The sequence below is a fragment of the Mytilus californianus genome, unplaced genomic scaffold (genome assembly GCF_021869535.1).
Source record: "Mytilus californianus isolate M0D057914Y unplaced genomic scaffold, xbMytCali1.0.p SCAF_1, whole genome shotgun sequence".
In the NCBI taxonomy this organism is placed as follows: Eukaryota; Metazoa; Mollusca; class Bivalvia; order Mytilida; family Mytilidae; genus Mytilus; species Mytilus californianus.
The window spans coordinates 99,544,799-99,561,637 of record NW_026262581.1 but is presented as its reverse complement, the minus strand read 5'-3'; the positions used below and the strand labels follow the sequence as shown (position 1 = coordinate 99,561,637).

Here is a 16,839-nt window from a genome sequence, read left to right as displayed (position 1 = left end):
AATTTTCAAGTGAGTTGTAATAACCATATGATTCCAGCTCACAATTGTGTAACCTTGAATGGATGGGCTTTAACATATCCTTGCAGATTTTTTTCTGAGGAAACTGATGATTGTCAATGATATCTTTCAAAAAGTGAACCCAAGACTGTCAAAGTTCCTTCAAACATGGTCGAGGTTCAGAAAACTCTAGAAAACCTTATAGTCATTTTGATGACGCATTTTCAGTGTGGTATTCCTATTTGTGTTAATTTTGTTTTTTAAAGACATGCATATATTATTATTAATGCGATGACCTTGCAAATAGGGCGGATATCCAATAGAAGAAGAAGGAGATAAAAAAGTGGTTTTATATTAAATTGTTTAGCAATACATCGCAATTGACGAAAACTTGTATCCATGCACAGTACTTATTTATATTAACGGCTATTCATTGTTAATAATATCATGCCACATTGCAACGTTTTGATACAAATTAAGAGAACGCTGGTGAGTGTGAAAAAAACACAACCCATCAACAGCAACAGCTGAGAATGGCAGCAGCCAATATGAAATATCTGAAAAGAAAATCAAGAAGAAAAACTGCAGCAGTTAATTTCTTATCCAATATTTCTTTAGATGGGACCCACAAAGACACTAAATATGCCATGTTCAATAGGAAACACCACAGACTGAAAGAGGAGTCAGAGTGTGAGCTTGAAATAAGTGAAGACGTGGAAGCCGAACGTCTCGTCACCGATCAAATAAACTGTGTCTCTCATAAGAAGCCAGGAAGTGATACAGGCATCAAATGTAGAAAAAATTCTATGGATTCTGCTAATTTGAATGTATTTTTGGAAAATCAGGGAGTAATTACACCAAAAAAATTGTTTAGGTACATGTAGTATTATTATTTTTTTTGCTTTAAAAAAGTGGGGGTAAACTGTTTTTCCTGAATCCATGACAACTCGCCCCACTGCCAAATCACCCCACTTTTTCACCAACTCGCCCCACTTTTTCACCAACTCGCCCCACTCGTGTTTACCAACTCACTCCACTTATGAAAAAGGGTAAAATCCCGTTGAATATAGGTCTGCCAACTCGCCCCACTTATGAAAAAGGTTAAAATCTCGCTGAATAAAGGTCTACTGACTCGCCCCACTTATGAAAAATAGCAAAATCCTGATGAATTTAGTCCTGCCTACTCGCCCCACTTATTTATGAAAAAGGATAAAATCGCGTTGAATATAGGTCTGCCAACTCGCCCCACTTATGGAAAAAAGAATAACATCTTACTGCATTAATGACTACCAACTCGTCCCACTTATGAAAAGGAGTTTAATCCCATTGAATAAAAGTCTGCCAACTCGCCCCACTAATGAATAAAAGAAATAAACTGTACTGAATTAAGGCCTACCAATTTGCCCCACTTATGAATTAAATGAATACTGATGAAAACCTTAAAATGCATCTTGTTTTTTTAAATCTTTTCTTTTGGTTGAAATAAAGCAGAAAGAAGTAAGTATCAGCATTTCTGTTACGTACCTTTTCATGAGTGGGGCGAGTTGGTTAACCAGAGTGGAGCGATTTTTTAGAAAGTGGGGCGTGTTGGTGAAAAAGGGGGGCGATTTTGTGTGGGGCGATTTGGCAGTGGGGCGAATTGTCTTGCTTCCGTTTAACCTCTGTCTGTCCATCCTTCCATCCATCAGTCTGTCCGTCCCATGAATATTTTTTCGTCGCATCTTTCTCAGGAACTACATTACAAGGATTTCTGAAATTTGGTTTCAGGGTTAATATGAGTCAGCTATACCGTGTGATGTGTTTTCAGATTCATCACTGTAGCAATGGTTTGATCGCATTAGTGATACGTTGACAAATATAGGCTGATGATCTCAAACCCATTGGCAAAACACAATCGACAAAAATGTGATCACGCCAAGAAAAACCAACAAAACTATAGACCTTGGGTCTAATAATATTTGTCTATATGCATGACGAAGATCCCTCTTGAAAACTAAACAATTCGGACCCTTACTCTTAATAATGTCAACTAGTTTATCAACATTAGGATAATGAAGATCAAACTCTATCTCCCAAATATTCATTCATTCATTCAAAACAGTCATTCACAGAATGACCCTTTGGGTGACTAAGATCCATAAAGACCCTTCTTTCAACAGAACCAGATTTCGGAACAGAATTAAGAGGAGATATAACCAACTTATCAGAAAAGGGATTAACTTTGAATGGGCCTAACTCTGCACAATACGTTTTCTCTTTCTTAATATACTTTTCTATGTCTTTGGGATAAAACCCAGCCCCAGTGTGATTTCTACATTTCTTTCGACAAGAGCAAGATTTTCTAGGTATTTTATTCCAAATGGCCAACCAAATTCTAAAAATTCACAAATGACTTTGTCAAAATAAAACTCGAACTGAGAAGGCCAAAATCGTATATTCAACTTAAAATAAATAAATATTTAAACACTCAAAATTGTAAGTATTTGAAAAAAAAACTAACTGATTATGTAAATCTATAAGATCAGAAGTGTGACCAACTTCTAAAAGTAAACTTCTTTACACATTGCACAGTCAGTCAGGGGTACTACTTGTACAAGTAATCTTTATTTACTTGAAGAAGTAAATAAAATATACTTATATAAGTTAATTATAATGTTTGAATAATCTCCCCTTAATTTTCTCAAAAATTTACTTGTATAAGTAAATTTTTTTTACAATTCCACAAAAAATCTTAAGTTTTGAGATGTAAAATCATGCCTTTAACAATTTTTCTCAGGTTAGCTCATAATTTTTGATAAGAGTTCAATGTTTCATCTCATTAATTCAACAAAGAAACTGATTGTGCAAAGATCTTAAGTATTTGCGCAAGGCCTTCAAAAATTGCTCCTTGGGGCTTGTAAATGAGCAGTGTTCTGAAGATAACAGACAAATGAGATTTTCATTATCTATGAAATTACACTTAAATGATTAGTAAAGACATCTGCAAAGGACAGACAATTCAAAATTCTGTTAGAGCAAAGAAGTTCTAAGAATTCCAGAAAGGAAGATAGGATGACTTTTTTACTTGTATAAGTAAAAAAATCTGAATGTCTAAGGGACATAAATAGGCCAAAAAATAATTTACCTATACAAGTAAATAAAAGACACTTGTATAAGTATCCTACAAATTTACTTATATAAGTATATTAATATTTACTTCTTCAAGTAAATAAAAATTACTTGTAGAAGTAGTACCCCTGACTGACAGTGATCACCATCAAATATAGAATTTATGTTCCCTATATTACATGTACATAGTCATTTACGTTTATGTGGACATGACTCAGCACATTCAGGATGGTTCCATTGCGTACCATCTTTTTGTAAACATGTTGCACAAATATGTAACATAGATCGAACAACCCCCCTAATCGTATCATTATGGTGGTGTTGTCTTTTCCTCACATTTATTTCTTTGATACTTGTAACAAAACCAAACTGTGGATTTCGAAGACTGGGTTTTGTTAAACTTTGAGTCAGTTTTATCAAAACTAAACATTTTACCAGTCAATATTGCACTCTCCAAAATTTGTGGATCATCACTCCAACTTTTTTTGCCTATTTCTATTTGACATAACCAAGCAGCGTAAAAGACCAAAATAGCCGACCATTGATAAATGGAAGAAAAATATGAAATTTGATGCAGTAATTTTAACCTGCCCTCTTTTTCAGATTTATCATTACAAAAATTATATATTATCTCCAATTCCCCCGCTACAAATTGTTTAAAATTCAACTGCTTGAATTTCAAGTCTTTATTTATGTTTTCAAATTGTAAAAAATTGTGAGGAAAATACTGAGGATTTTTCACTTTGTCCGAGGATTTTAAAACAGTCCCTGATTTTGTTCCTGCTAGATTTATAATTATGACCACTCCAATCATATTTACCGTAATCAAAAGAGTCCGCAGAATCAGAAGAAACAAACTCAGAATTTAAATCGCTACTCGAAGATTCAGAATCAGAATCTGGTTTTAATTTAATCTTCAGATTCCTTCTAGATTTGTTTTTATGCTTTGATAACTTCTTCTTGCTTTTCAATTTAGAGCTGTCAAGACCATCTTTTTTTAATTTTGAACACAATTTACGCTTCGAACGTTTTTCAAATTCAGAATCTGCATCGCAATGCCATAATTCAGAATTAGAACTTGGATTATATTTTAATTTAGCGTTTGTTTTTGTGTTCCGCTTTATCTTTTCTTTAGGTTTCAATTTTTGTTTTGATGCACCAACATCGACAGCTTCTTTTTGAGACTTAGAATTAGATTTTTTACAAGTATGATCTTGTTCACTATCTAACTCAAGACCTAAAGTATACATTTGAGATTTCACTGTTGAACATAATTTTTTTAATTTACTCAGATCATTGATGGTAACATTCGAATTAATGACCTCACCAGATTTTTTCTTCGGTTTCGCTGCCTTAGTCTTTGAATCTATAGTAAGTAGCTCCATCTCCTGCTCTAATTTGCGGATATCCTTCTTCAGCTTCTCCTTCTTAAGGGAATCTAGCTTCTCCTTTAACAACTAAAGATGAAGTACCAAATCCTCGTCGCCACTTTCTTCCTCGGACACAACAGGTTGTTCCTCTCCGTGAATTTTGTCCGGCCTTAACACCTTGGCACCTTCCACCTGCTTATCCCTAACCAAAGACGAGTCTCCTGCCGTTGGATCTTCTTCTAGATCCAGACCACCAAAGTCGTCATCAGCTGAGATTGAAAGGTTCAATTCTTCATCCATATTATTATTCTGAAAAATACTTTCAAACTTAGTATCTGAAAGACCAAGAAAATTTAATTTCTTATAATTCAGACATGGAAGATTTCTTCGCCGGCGTGAACTCATCTCAAAGTAAGATTAACTAGTACCGAAAATATTCTGCATGAACTCATATCAAAGTTTGAATAACTAGTACCGTAAATACTCTACTTAACATAATTAAAATAATTAAGATAAACAACAAAAAAAACATTCAGTATTGATTCGACGAACTCAATTCTAAAATATTTCTTTTTATATTTCACTTTTTAAGAATAATAAATGTAGTCCATCGATGCATCAACTTGATAAAAATTATGACCTGTTCAAAGAAAACTGATTAGCAGAATGACCATACGAATATAGTGATTTGAAAAGAAAACTTTACTGAGTAGAAATTACAAGCAGGACCAGTTGAAATGGACAAGCTAGGTAAAATATAAAATTCACTGAACCAATGAGAAAAAATCACTCTTAATCTTGCATGCGAATTAACTGAACCAGCACTAAGGAAAAGTAAATGCTAATAGTTATAGAAAACAAATAAAAGATAAATGAATTTTAATTATGCATTTTTAGAATAAAAATTTTACTAATGCATTTATTGATCTGTTGATTAGAAGGTCTCATGATGAGGTTTGTACATGTAGCAAGTTCTTGATCTGTTGATTATAGTGTCCGATGAACTAAACGGTATAATACATGTGGTTGTTTTTATAAAGATTAACTGTTTATTATTAAAGATATTCTTGTTTTCATGTAGGAAATATTTGGATACATTATTTCTGTGCCTTAAATAGGAATATTTTCTTAAAATTTGAAACCTTTTATTCCTTAAATAGGTTACCCATATCTGATTTGTCGAAACAAGATATGATGTTTCAATCTTTAGGAAAATAAATACTAATTACAATGCTTAATTAACATATAATACATTCTTTTAAATAGATATGGTCGCCTGTATTCTTATGAAAACAAAACATTTATCATGCTTATTTGATAGAAATAAAATTTGGAGTATATAACAAAAATTGGTTCAATTTTTTGCTCAAAACAGAAACCTTTTTGATTTTACCAAGTTGATTAAAATCCAACCAGAAATGACCCCACAATAATTTTTTTTAAAAAAATGTAGTTTTTATGAAATTTATAGGGGAAAACTGAATGTGAGGAATACTTTTGGCCATGCACTGTAAATTGAACAAAATTTAAGAAACTATAGTTGTGAATTTTTATATGTTTGTGTTTTTTTTTTTTAGTCCCCTACCGACTTGAAGGGGACTTTGGGTTTGCACTCTGTCTGTCTGTCTGTCTGTCTGTCTGTCTGTCTGTCTGTCCGGCAAATCAGTTTTGAAGGAGACTTTGGGTTTGCACTCTGTCTGTCTGTCTGTCCATCCGTCAGGCCGGCAAATCAGTTTTCCACACTTTTATTGCCCCCACCGTAGCGGAGGGGGCTTTAAGTTTTACCCTTGTCCGTACGTACGTCCCAAAATTGGTTTCCATTCTCTAACTTAAGTTAGCCTCAACCAAATGTTATGAAACTTATACACAATGCTTATTACCACAAAACACAGATCAAGTTTAAAATTTGGTGGCGTCATTTCAACCGTTCTAGAGTTCAGCCCTTTACAAATGGAAAAATTGCTGAATTTTTTGTTTCCATTCTTTAACTTTAGTTTACCTCATCCAAATGATATGAAACTTGTACAAAATGCTTATAACCACAAAACACAAATCAAGTTTGAATTTTGGTGGCGTCACTTTAACTGTTCTAGAGTTCAGCCCCTTTACAAATGGGAAAAATTGCTGAATTTTTTGTTTCCATTCTATAACTTTAGTTTGCCTCAACCAAATGTTATGAAACTTGTACAAAATGCTTATTACCACAAAACACAGATCAAGTTTGAATTTTGGTGGCGTCACTTATACCGTTCTAGAGTTATGCCCCTTTATAAATGGAAAAATTGCTGAATTTTTTGTTTCCGTTTTTTAACTTTAGTTTGCCTCAACCAAATATTATGAAACTTATACACAATTCTTATTACCACAAAACACAGATCAAGTTCGAATTTTGGTTGTGTCACTTTTGCTGTTCTAGAGTTATGCCCCTCTACAAATGGAAAAATTGCTGAATTTTTCGTTTCCGTTCTCTTTCTTTAGTTTGCCTCAACCAAATGTTATGAAACGTATACACAATGCTTATTACCACAAAACTCAGATCAAATACAAATTTGGGTGGCGTCACTTTTACAGTTCTTGAGTTATATCCCTTTATAACATTATATGCAAGTGGGGGCATCATCTGTGTCCCATGAACACATTCCCCATTTATTTTCTTTGTGCTTGAAGATATTGATTTGATAATGGTATATTGTTTTATCATGACAAGTTACACATCAAGTTCGAATTTTGTTCTGGTCTGATGATTGTGTGAAGAGTTATGGTCCTTGGACTTAGAAAATTCACTTAAATAATCAGTTTTCCACACTTTTTTTCGTCATGCTTGAAGACATTGACTTGATATTTGTTATATAATTTACACCATGACAAGTTATAGATCAAGTTCGCATTTTGTTCCAGTACAATGAATTTTTAACCGGTAGGGGACTATGTATTGCCATGCAATACTCTCAGAATGCTTGTTTAAAAGTCCTTCAGTAGGATTTAATGAAATGTTTCAAAGTAAATTGTCCCCCATGTAACGCTTTGCCAGGAACATGGAAATATCGGGCATCCGTCCGTGTGTCCATCCGGTCTTGTTAGCACTCTCACGGGTACAATTCTTTCCAGATTTTTATAATACTTATACTATAGGTTAATATCAATAATATCTCGGACAAGTTCTATAATGGTGGACGATCTACTTTTTTAAAAGAGTTATGACCCTTGGAAATATTAGATTTATGGGAAATGGCCTCGTTAGTGCTCTCACGGGTACAATTCTTGCCAGATTTTTATAAAAATTATAGTATAGGTTAATATCAGCAATATCTCATACAAGTTCTATAATGGTGGACGACCGACTTTTTTATAGAATTGAAAAAAAATTTGCGGTCGTATATTGGCATGACGGCGGCGGCGGCATCGTCGTCGTTGTCGTCCGAAGACACATTGGTTTTCGCACTCTAACTTTAGTTTAAGTGAATACATCTCTATGAAATTTTACCATAAGGTTCAATACCACAAAAGGAAGGTTGGGAACGATTTGAGGGGTTATGGTACCAACAGTTAAGGAATTAGGGGCCAAAAAGGGGCCAAAAATAAGCATTTTTGTAACTTCCAGACATAACTTGTGTGTAAGTGTATGAATCTCTCTGAAATCGTACCACAAGGTTCCATATCACAAAGGGAATGCTGGGATTGATTTTTGGGGTGATTGCCTCCAAATTTTAGGAATTAGGAGCCAAAAAGGGGCAAAAAACAAGCATTTTTCTAGTTTCATGACAATAACTTGTGTGTTAGTGTATGGATCTCTCTGACATTGTACCACAAGGTTCCATATCACAAAGGGAATGTTAAGATTGATTTTGGGGGTAATTGCCTCAAAATTGTAGGAATTAGGGGCAAAAAAGGGGGCAAAAAACAAGCATTTTTCTAGTTTCATGACAATAACTTGTGTGTAAGTCTATGGATCTTTCTGAAATTGTACTACAAGGTTTCATATCACAAAGGGAAAGCTGGGATTGAGTTTGGGGGTAATTGCTCAAAACGTTTAGGAATAAGGGGCAAAAAAGGGGCAAAAAATAAGCATTTTCTAGTTTCCAGACAATGACTTGTGTTCAAGTGTATTGATCTCTCTGAAATTGTACTGCAAGGTTCCATATCTCAAAGGAAATGCTTGGATTGATTTTGGGGGTAATTGCCTCAAAATTTTAGGAATTAGGGACAAAAGAAGGGGCAAAAAACAAGCATTTTTCTAGTTTCATGACAATAACATGTGTGTAAGTCTATGGATCTTTCTGAAATTGTACTACAAGGTTTCATATCACAAAGGGAAAGCTGGAATTGAGTTTGGGGGTAATTGCCCAAAACGTTTAGGTATAAGGGGCCAAAAAGGGGCAAAAAATAAGCATTTTTATACGACCGCAAAAAAATTGTTGTGGTCGTATATTGGTATGACGTTGGCGTCGTCGTCGTCGTCGTCGTCCGAAGACACATTAGTTTTCGCACTCTAACTTTAGTTTAAGTGAATAGATCTCTATGAAATTTTACCATAAGGTTAAATACCACAAAAGGAAGGTGGGGATTGATTTTGGGGGTTATGGTACCCACAGTTAAGGAATTAGGGGCCAAAAAGGGGCCAAAAATAAGCATTTTTGTAACTTCCAGACATAACTTGTGTGTAAGTGTATGGATCTCTCTGACATTGTACCACAAGGTTCCATATCACAAAGGGAATGATGGGATTGATTTTGGGGGTAATTGCCTCCAAATTTTAGGAATAAGGGGCCAAAAAGGGGCAAAAAACAAGCATTTTTATACGACCGCAAAAAAATTTTTGTGGTCGTATATTGGTATGACGTTGGCGTCGTCGTCTGGCGTCGTCCGAAGACACATTGGTTTTCGCACTCTAACTTTAGTTTAAGTGAATGGATCTCTATGAAATTTTACCACAAGGTTCAATACCACAAAAGGAAGGTTGGGATTGATTTTGGGGGTTATGGTACCAACAGTAAAGGAATTAGGGGCCAAAAAGGGGCCAAAAATAAGCATTTTTGTAACTTCCAGACAATAACTTGTGTGTAAGTGTATGGATCTCTCTGACATTGTACCACAAGGTTCCATATCTCAAAGGGAAGGCTGGAATTGATTTTGGGGATAATTGCCTCAAAATTTTAGGAATTAGGGGCCAAAAAAGGGGCAAAAAACAAGCATTTTTCTAGTATCATGACAATAACTTGTGTGTAAGTGTTTGGATATTTCTGAAATTGTTCTACAAGGTTCCATATCACAAAGGGAAAGCTGGAATTGAGTTTGGGGGTAATTGCCCAAAACGTTTAGGAATTGGTGGCCAAAAAGGGGCCAAAAATAAGCATTTTTCTAGTTTCCAGACATTAACTTGTGTTCAAGTGTATGAATCTCTCTGAAATTGTACTGCAAGGTACCATACCACAAAGGGAAGGCTGGGATTGATGATGGGGGTAATTGCCTCAATATTTTAGGAATTAGGGGCCAAAAAGGGGCAAAAAACAAGCATTTTTCTAGTTTCAGGACAATAACTTGTGTGTAAGTGTATGGATCTTTCTGAAATTGTACTACAAGGTTCCATATCACAAAGGGAAAGCTGGGTTTGAGTTTGGGGGTAATTGCCCTAAACGTTTAGGAATGTGGGGCCAAAAAGGGGCCAAAAACACATTTTTCTAGTTTCCAGACAATAACTTGTGTTCAAGTGTATGGATCTCTCTGAAATTGTACTGCAAGGTACCATACCACAAATGGAAGGCTGGGATTGAGTTTGGGGGTGATGAATCATAAGGGGGTTCAAAAAATTTGGGGGGGGATTTTTTTTTTTTTCCTTTTTTTTTCTTTTTTTCCTTTTTTTTTTCTTTTAAAATTTTCCATTTTAAGTTGGTTATTTCTGATTTATATTTAAAAGCAAATAATAATGATATGGTAGGAGATACACACCAAACAGGATGTGTAAATTATTATATAATAAGTATTGTGCAATAGCAAGAAATTTTCAATTGCACAGTATTGCGCAATAGCAAGAAATATCCAATAGCACAATATTGCGCAATAGCTAGAAATTGTCAATTGTACAGTATTGTGCAATAGCAAGAAATATTCAATTGCACAGTATTGTGCAAAAGAAGATACTTCGTATAAATTGCTTATTTCTTGACCAATTTCAATGGGGTTTTATTCTTGAATTCTTGGGGTTCTTTAATATGCTGAATCTAACCATGTATTAAGTTTTTGGATTTTGGTCCCCGTTTTTGAATTGGTCCACATTGAGGTCTAAAGGGTCCAAAATTAAACTTTGTTTGATTTCATCAAAAATTGAATTATTGGGGTTCTTTGATATGCCGAATCTAACCGTGTATTTAGATTCTTATTTTTTGGTTCCGTTTTCAAATTGGTCTACATTAAGGTCCAAAGGGTCCAAAATTAAACTTAGTTTGATTTTAACAAAAATTGAATTCTTAGGGTTCTTTGATATGCTGAATCTAAACATGTATTTAGATTTTTGATTATGGGCCCAGTTTTCAAGTTGGTCCAAATCAGGGTCCAAAATTAAACTTTGTTTGATTTCAACAAAAATTGAAAATATGGGGTTCTTTGATATGCTGAATCTAACCATGTATTTAGATTTTAGATTTTTTGGCCCCGTTATCAACTTTGTCCACATTGAGGTCAAAAGGGTCCAAAATTAAACTTTGTTTGATTTCATCAAAATTTGAATTCTTGGGGTTCTTTGATATGCTGAATCTAACCATGTATTTAGATTTTGGATATTGGACCATAATAGGTGAATGTCCATAAAATTTTTAAGTTCTTAAAGAGGTCACATTCATTCTGTGTCAGATATTTAATCACAATCCAAATTCAGAGCTGTATCAAGCTTGAATGTTGTGTCCATACTTGCCCCAACTGTTCAGGGTTCGACCTCTGCGGTCGAATCAAGCTGCGCCCTGCGGAGCATTTTATTCTAGTTTCATGACAATAACTTGTGTGTAAGTGTATGGATCTTTATGAAATTGTACTGCAAGGTTCCATATCACAAAGGGAAAGCTGGGTTTGAGTTTGGGGGTAATTGCCCTAAACGTTTAGGAATTTGGGGCCAAAAAGGGGCCAAAAAACAAGCATTTTTCTAGTTTCCAGACAATAATTTGTGTTCAAGTGTATGGATCTCTCTGAAATTGTACTGCAAGGTACCATACCACAAAGGGAAAGCTGGGATTGAGTTTGGGGTGATGAATCATAAGGGGGTTCAAAAAAATTGGGGGGGGGATTTTTTTTTCCTTTTTAATCATACATGTGAATCTCCGGACGGGAGTACAATAATCCCGTTTTCATTGGTCTCCTCCCGACCTTGCGTTGAAGAGAAAAAAATCCTGTGTATGAAATATTTCTGCCCAACATATCATCTCAGACATCTGGTGTAACTGACATCACCTGAAGTTATATTTTACCTGTAAATCAATTAACATGCATAATTATATGGCTTCACTTGTCAGCTTGGGTGTCAAACATACTGGTAATCAACGATTTTTACCTCAGGCTAACTGCTGTTGTGTAATAAAAACTTTGTGTATTTATTGGGTTACTTCCCTTGATTTATCCTGTTTTAAGTTACTTTCCTTTAAATAATGTAAATTTTTAAAAGAATATAAATAAAATATAAATTGAACAAATAATCATAAAAGGATGGTAATTAAATGATTTTAAATGTCTTAGGACAAATAAAAAAATAATAATTTGAAAATTATTTGAGGGTTCTATACTTTCTTTCAAGGCTTAAATTGAATTTGTATAATAACTATGGCCCTTGCTACAAATTTTAATGAGTTTCTGATTATTCAAATAAATTTAATTGCAAATGCAGATAGGTAATGATCTGATTGCAATGGTTGTCCTATAGAATAATGATATAAAAGATATGAATTGAAAAATTTAAAGAACATACTAAAAAACAAAGAATGTTAGATTGAACATGTAGAATATAAAGATAAAGAAACTTTATAAGTACAAGGGTACTATAAACATAATACATAATACATAATACATTCGGATTGAAAGTTGAAGAAAACACACTTTAAAAGACAATTTTTACAGCACACGGTTACATTTACGACAAAATTTATGTCGATTAAAAACCTCCTGATCTGAATCCTAATCTCCTGACCAAAATTTCCCAATCTCCTGATCTGAGTTTCACAGTCCATCACATGTATATTTTTTTTCTTTAAAATTTTCCATTTTAAATTGGTTATTTCTGATTTATATATAAAAGCAAATAATAATGATATGGTTTGAATAGGTAAATTAAAAAAATTTAAGTTCTTAGACCACTTTCATTCTGTGTGAGAAACCTATGCTGTGTCAAATATTTAATTACAATCCAAATTCAGTGCTGTATCAAGCTTGAATGTTGTGTCCATACTTGCCCCAACTGTTCAGGGTTCGACCTCTGCGGTTGTATCAAGCTGCGCCCCAGAGGAGCATTTTATTCTAGTTTCCAGACAATAACTTGTGTTCAAGTGTATGGATCTCTCTGAAATTGTTCTGCAAGGTACCATACCACAAAGTGAAGGCTGGGATTGATTTTGGGGGTAATTGCCTCAAAATTTTAGGAATTTATCAATTAGGGGCCAAAAAGGGGGCAAAAAAACAAGCATTTTTCTAGTTTCAGGACAATAACTTGTGTGTAAGTGTATGGATCTTTATGAAATTGTTCTACAAGGTTCCATATCACAAAAGAAAAACTGGGTTTGAGTTTGGGGGTAATTGCCCTAAATGTTTAGGAATTTGGGGCAAAAAAGGGGCCAAAAAACAAGCATTTTCTAGTTTCCAGACAATAACTTGTGTTCAAGTGTATGGATCCCTCTGAAATTGTACTGCAAGGTACCATACCACAAAGGGAAGGCTGGGATTGAGTTTGGGGGTGATGAATCATAAGGGGGTTAAACAAATTTGGGGGGGGGGGGATTTTTTTTCCTTTTTTTTTCTTAAAAATTTTCTATTTTAAATTGGTTATTTCTGATTTATATATAAAAGCAAATAATAATGATATGGTTTGAATAGGTAAATTAAAAATTTTTTAAGTTCTTAGACAATTTCTTTGGAAATATTAAATTTATGGAAAATGGCCTCGTTAGCGCTCTCACGGGTACAATTCTTGCCAGATTTTTATAAAACTTATAGTATAGGTTAATATCAGCAATATATCAGACAAGTTTAATGGTGGACGATCGACTTTTTTTAAAAGAGTTATGCCCCTTGGAAATATAAAATATGTGCAACGCGGGGGACATTGGAACTCTGTTCTTTTATTAGTATTTTATTTCTTTTCTCTTTTTTTAAAAGTTATATGGAATATTTATTGGTAAATAAATAAAACAAAATTGAAAAAACTACTATTTTTTGTCTTGCCTGTGACGAAAGTCGCAGTGTTTCACCGCAGTTTGCGAAACCTAGGGATTACTAACTTGCAGCGGTAGTGTAAACTATTTGTATAAAACTTTATATTTTAGAAGGTAGAAGACTTAGATGTTTCATACTTTGTATGCTGATACCTTATGTTATGAAGTTTCAGTCTGTCATATGCCCATTGTCCTTGACCTCATCGGTTCAGCGACTGCTTGAAAATAAAATTATGGCTTTTTGTCATGTGAATTTATCATTTATTATGAACAATAGGTCTATTAGGATAACTATATTTGGTATATGGGTTCCTTGCAACACCTTCATGACCATCAGACAGAGTTCACCTGACCTTGACATCATTATATGGATCAGTGATTAATGTTAAAGTTTACGTGATTAGGTCCATGTCTCTGATATTATAAGCAGTAGGTCAACTATATTTGGTGCATGGAATGATTGTAAGGGGTAAATGTCAGTCTGACAGGTTTCATCTGACTGTGACCTCATTTTCATGGTTCAGTGGTCAATGTTAAGTTTTTATGTTTTGATCAGTTTTTGTCGAGCCTTCGACTTTAGTCGAAAAAGCGAGACATAGCGATCCTACATTCCGTCGGCGTCGTCGTCGTCGTCGGTGGCGTCCACAAATATTCACTCTGTGGTTAAAGTTTTTGAAATTTTAATAACTTTCTTAAACTATCCTGGATTTCTACCAAACTTGGACAGAAGCTTGTTTATGATCATAAGATAGTATCCAGAAGTAAATTTTGTAAAAATAAAATTCCATTTTTTCCGTATTTTACTTATAAATGGACTTGTTTTTTCTGCCGGGAAATATTACATTCACTCTTTGGTTAAAGTTTTTAAAATTTTAATAACTTTCTTAAGCTATCCTGGGTTTATACCAAACTTGGACAGAAGCTTGTTTATGATCATAAGATAGTATCCAGAAGTAAATTTTGTAAAAATAAAATTCCATTTTTTCCATATTTTACTTATAAATGGACTTGGTTTTTCTGCCAGGAAATATTACATTCACTCTGTGGTTAAAGTTTTTAAAATTTTAATAACTTTCTTAAGCTATCCTGGGTTTATACCAAACTTGGACAGAAGCTTGTTTATGATCATAAGATAGTATCCAGAAGTAAATTTTGTAAAAAAATAAATCCATTTTTTCCTTATTTTATTTTTAAATGGACTTAGATTTTCTGCCAGGAAACAACACATTCACTCTGTGGTTAAAGTTTTTAAAATTTTAATAACTTTCTTATACTATTTTGGATTTGTACCAAACTTTAACAGAAGCTTGTTTATGATCAAAAGCTAGTATCTAGAAGGAAATTTTGTAAAAAAATAAATCCATTTTTTCTGTATTTTACTTTTAAATGGACTTAGATTTTCTGCCAGGAAACAACACATTCACTCTGTGGTTAAAGTTTTTAAAATTTTAATAACTTTCTTATACTATTTTGGATTTGTACCAAACTTGGACAGAAGCTTGTTTATGATCAAATGCTAGTATCTAGAAGGAAATTTTGTTTTCTTCCAGTTAACATTACATTCAGTCTGCAGTTAAAGTTTTTAAACATTTATTAGATTCATAAACTATCCTGGATTTTTACCAAACTTAGACAGAAGCTTCTTGCAATCAAAAGATAGTATCAAGTGGAATATTTTTATTGATTTACTTCCTCATTTTTGTTGAGCCTGCGATTAACAGAAAAAGTAGGCGAGACACTGGGTTCCGTGGAACCCTTACGAATTTTTTAAATACCATAAGTAGTAGGTTAACTATATTTGGTGTATGGAATGATTGTAAGGTGTACATGTCAGTCTGGCAGGGTTCATCTGACCTTGACCTCATTTTCATGGTTCATTGGTCTATATAAAATTTCCATGTTTTGATGTGTTTCTTTTATACTATAAGCAATAGGTCATCTATGTTTGTTGTATGGAATTATTGTATTAAAGGTGTATATGTATTTCCGGCTTGTTTTATCTGACCATGACCTCATTTTCTTGTATCATAAATGTTAATGTGATACTTGTAGTAAAACTTTATATTTTGAACTATCAACATAAAATCAATGGTCAGTATAGCAGGCGAGACATTTCAGCGTGTGCACTCTTGTTGTTTTATGGGAGGAAATCGAAGCCTGTTTTGTACTAGACAGACACACTGAGCTGGATTTTTAATTTGATAGCTTGTAATTGTAACTACAGGTAGTCAAGGTAAAAGTTCACATAAAGACCTGTCCAATTTAATTTTATTATTCTGAGTTTGATCCAAATCAGCCTTTGACTATCTACCTAAACCGTGTATGTTTGTAAGAGTAACAGTAAATTTGAAAGTATTCTGTTTGATCCAGCTTTTGTTCAAATTAACTATACAGGAGATACATACACAGCATATATCACAAGACTATTCAAGTGGTTAAATTTACTACATGTGTAACAAGACTATTAAAGTGGTTAAAATTACTACATGTGTAACAAGACTATTCAAGTGGTTAAATTTACTACATGTGTAACAAGACTATTCAAGTGCTTAAAATTACTACATGTGTAACAAGACTATTCAAGTGGTTAAATTTACTACATGTGTAACAAGACTATTCAAGTGCTTAAAATAACTACATGTGTAACAAGACTATTCAAGTGGTTAAATTTACTACATGTGTAACAAGACTATTCAAGTGGTTAAAATTTCTACATGTGTAACAAGACTATTTAAGTGGTTAAATTTACTACTGTATTGTCTGAGTCATGTGCAATTGTCACAGAAAAATGTGATATATACTATATTTTAAAAGTATTGGCAATTGAATGATTATAGATGATTTTTTTCAGGACATCTTCTGCTACTATAGATAGAGAGAAGAACTCAAGGAAAAAGCAATCATCTATATATGGAGATCCCTGTTTAATAAGAGAAAATTTACAAGGTAAAATTTTGGCA

The 16,839-nt window shown here is 33.6% G+C and overlaps 1 protein-coding gene and 1 long non-coding RNA gene across 3 annotated transcripts in view; both read left to right on the top strand.

Annotated features, from left to right (window-relative positions):
- Positions 1 to 510: 510 nt before the first annotated feature.
- The window catches only part of LOC127727258 (CDK5 and ABL1 enzyme substrate 1-like), a 54,932-nt gene continuing 38,603 nt past the window's right edge, over positions 511 to 16,839 (top strand). For both annotated transcript variants that reach the window (XM_052234754.1, XM_052234750.1), the window contains exons 1-2: positions 511 to 871; positions 16,731 to 16,825. In XM_052234754.1, coding sequence (XP_052090714.1) covers positions 531 to 871; positions 16,731 to 16,825 — 436 coding nt within the window. In that variant the 5' untranslated portion in view covers positions 511 to 530. The remainder of the gene's footprint in view (positions 872 to 16,730; positions 16,826 to 16,839) is intronic.
- LOC127727605 (uncharacterized) lies at positions 8,333 to 9,793 on the top strand. The gene is made up of 2 exons (XR_007993857.1): positions 8,333 to 9,032; positions 9,432 to 9,793. It is a non-coding gene; the product is annotated as an uncharacterized LOC127727605 (long non-coding RNA).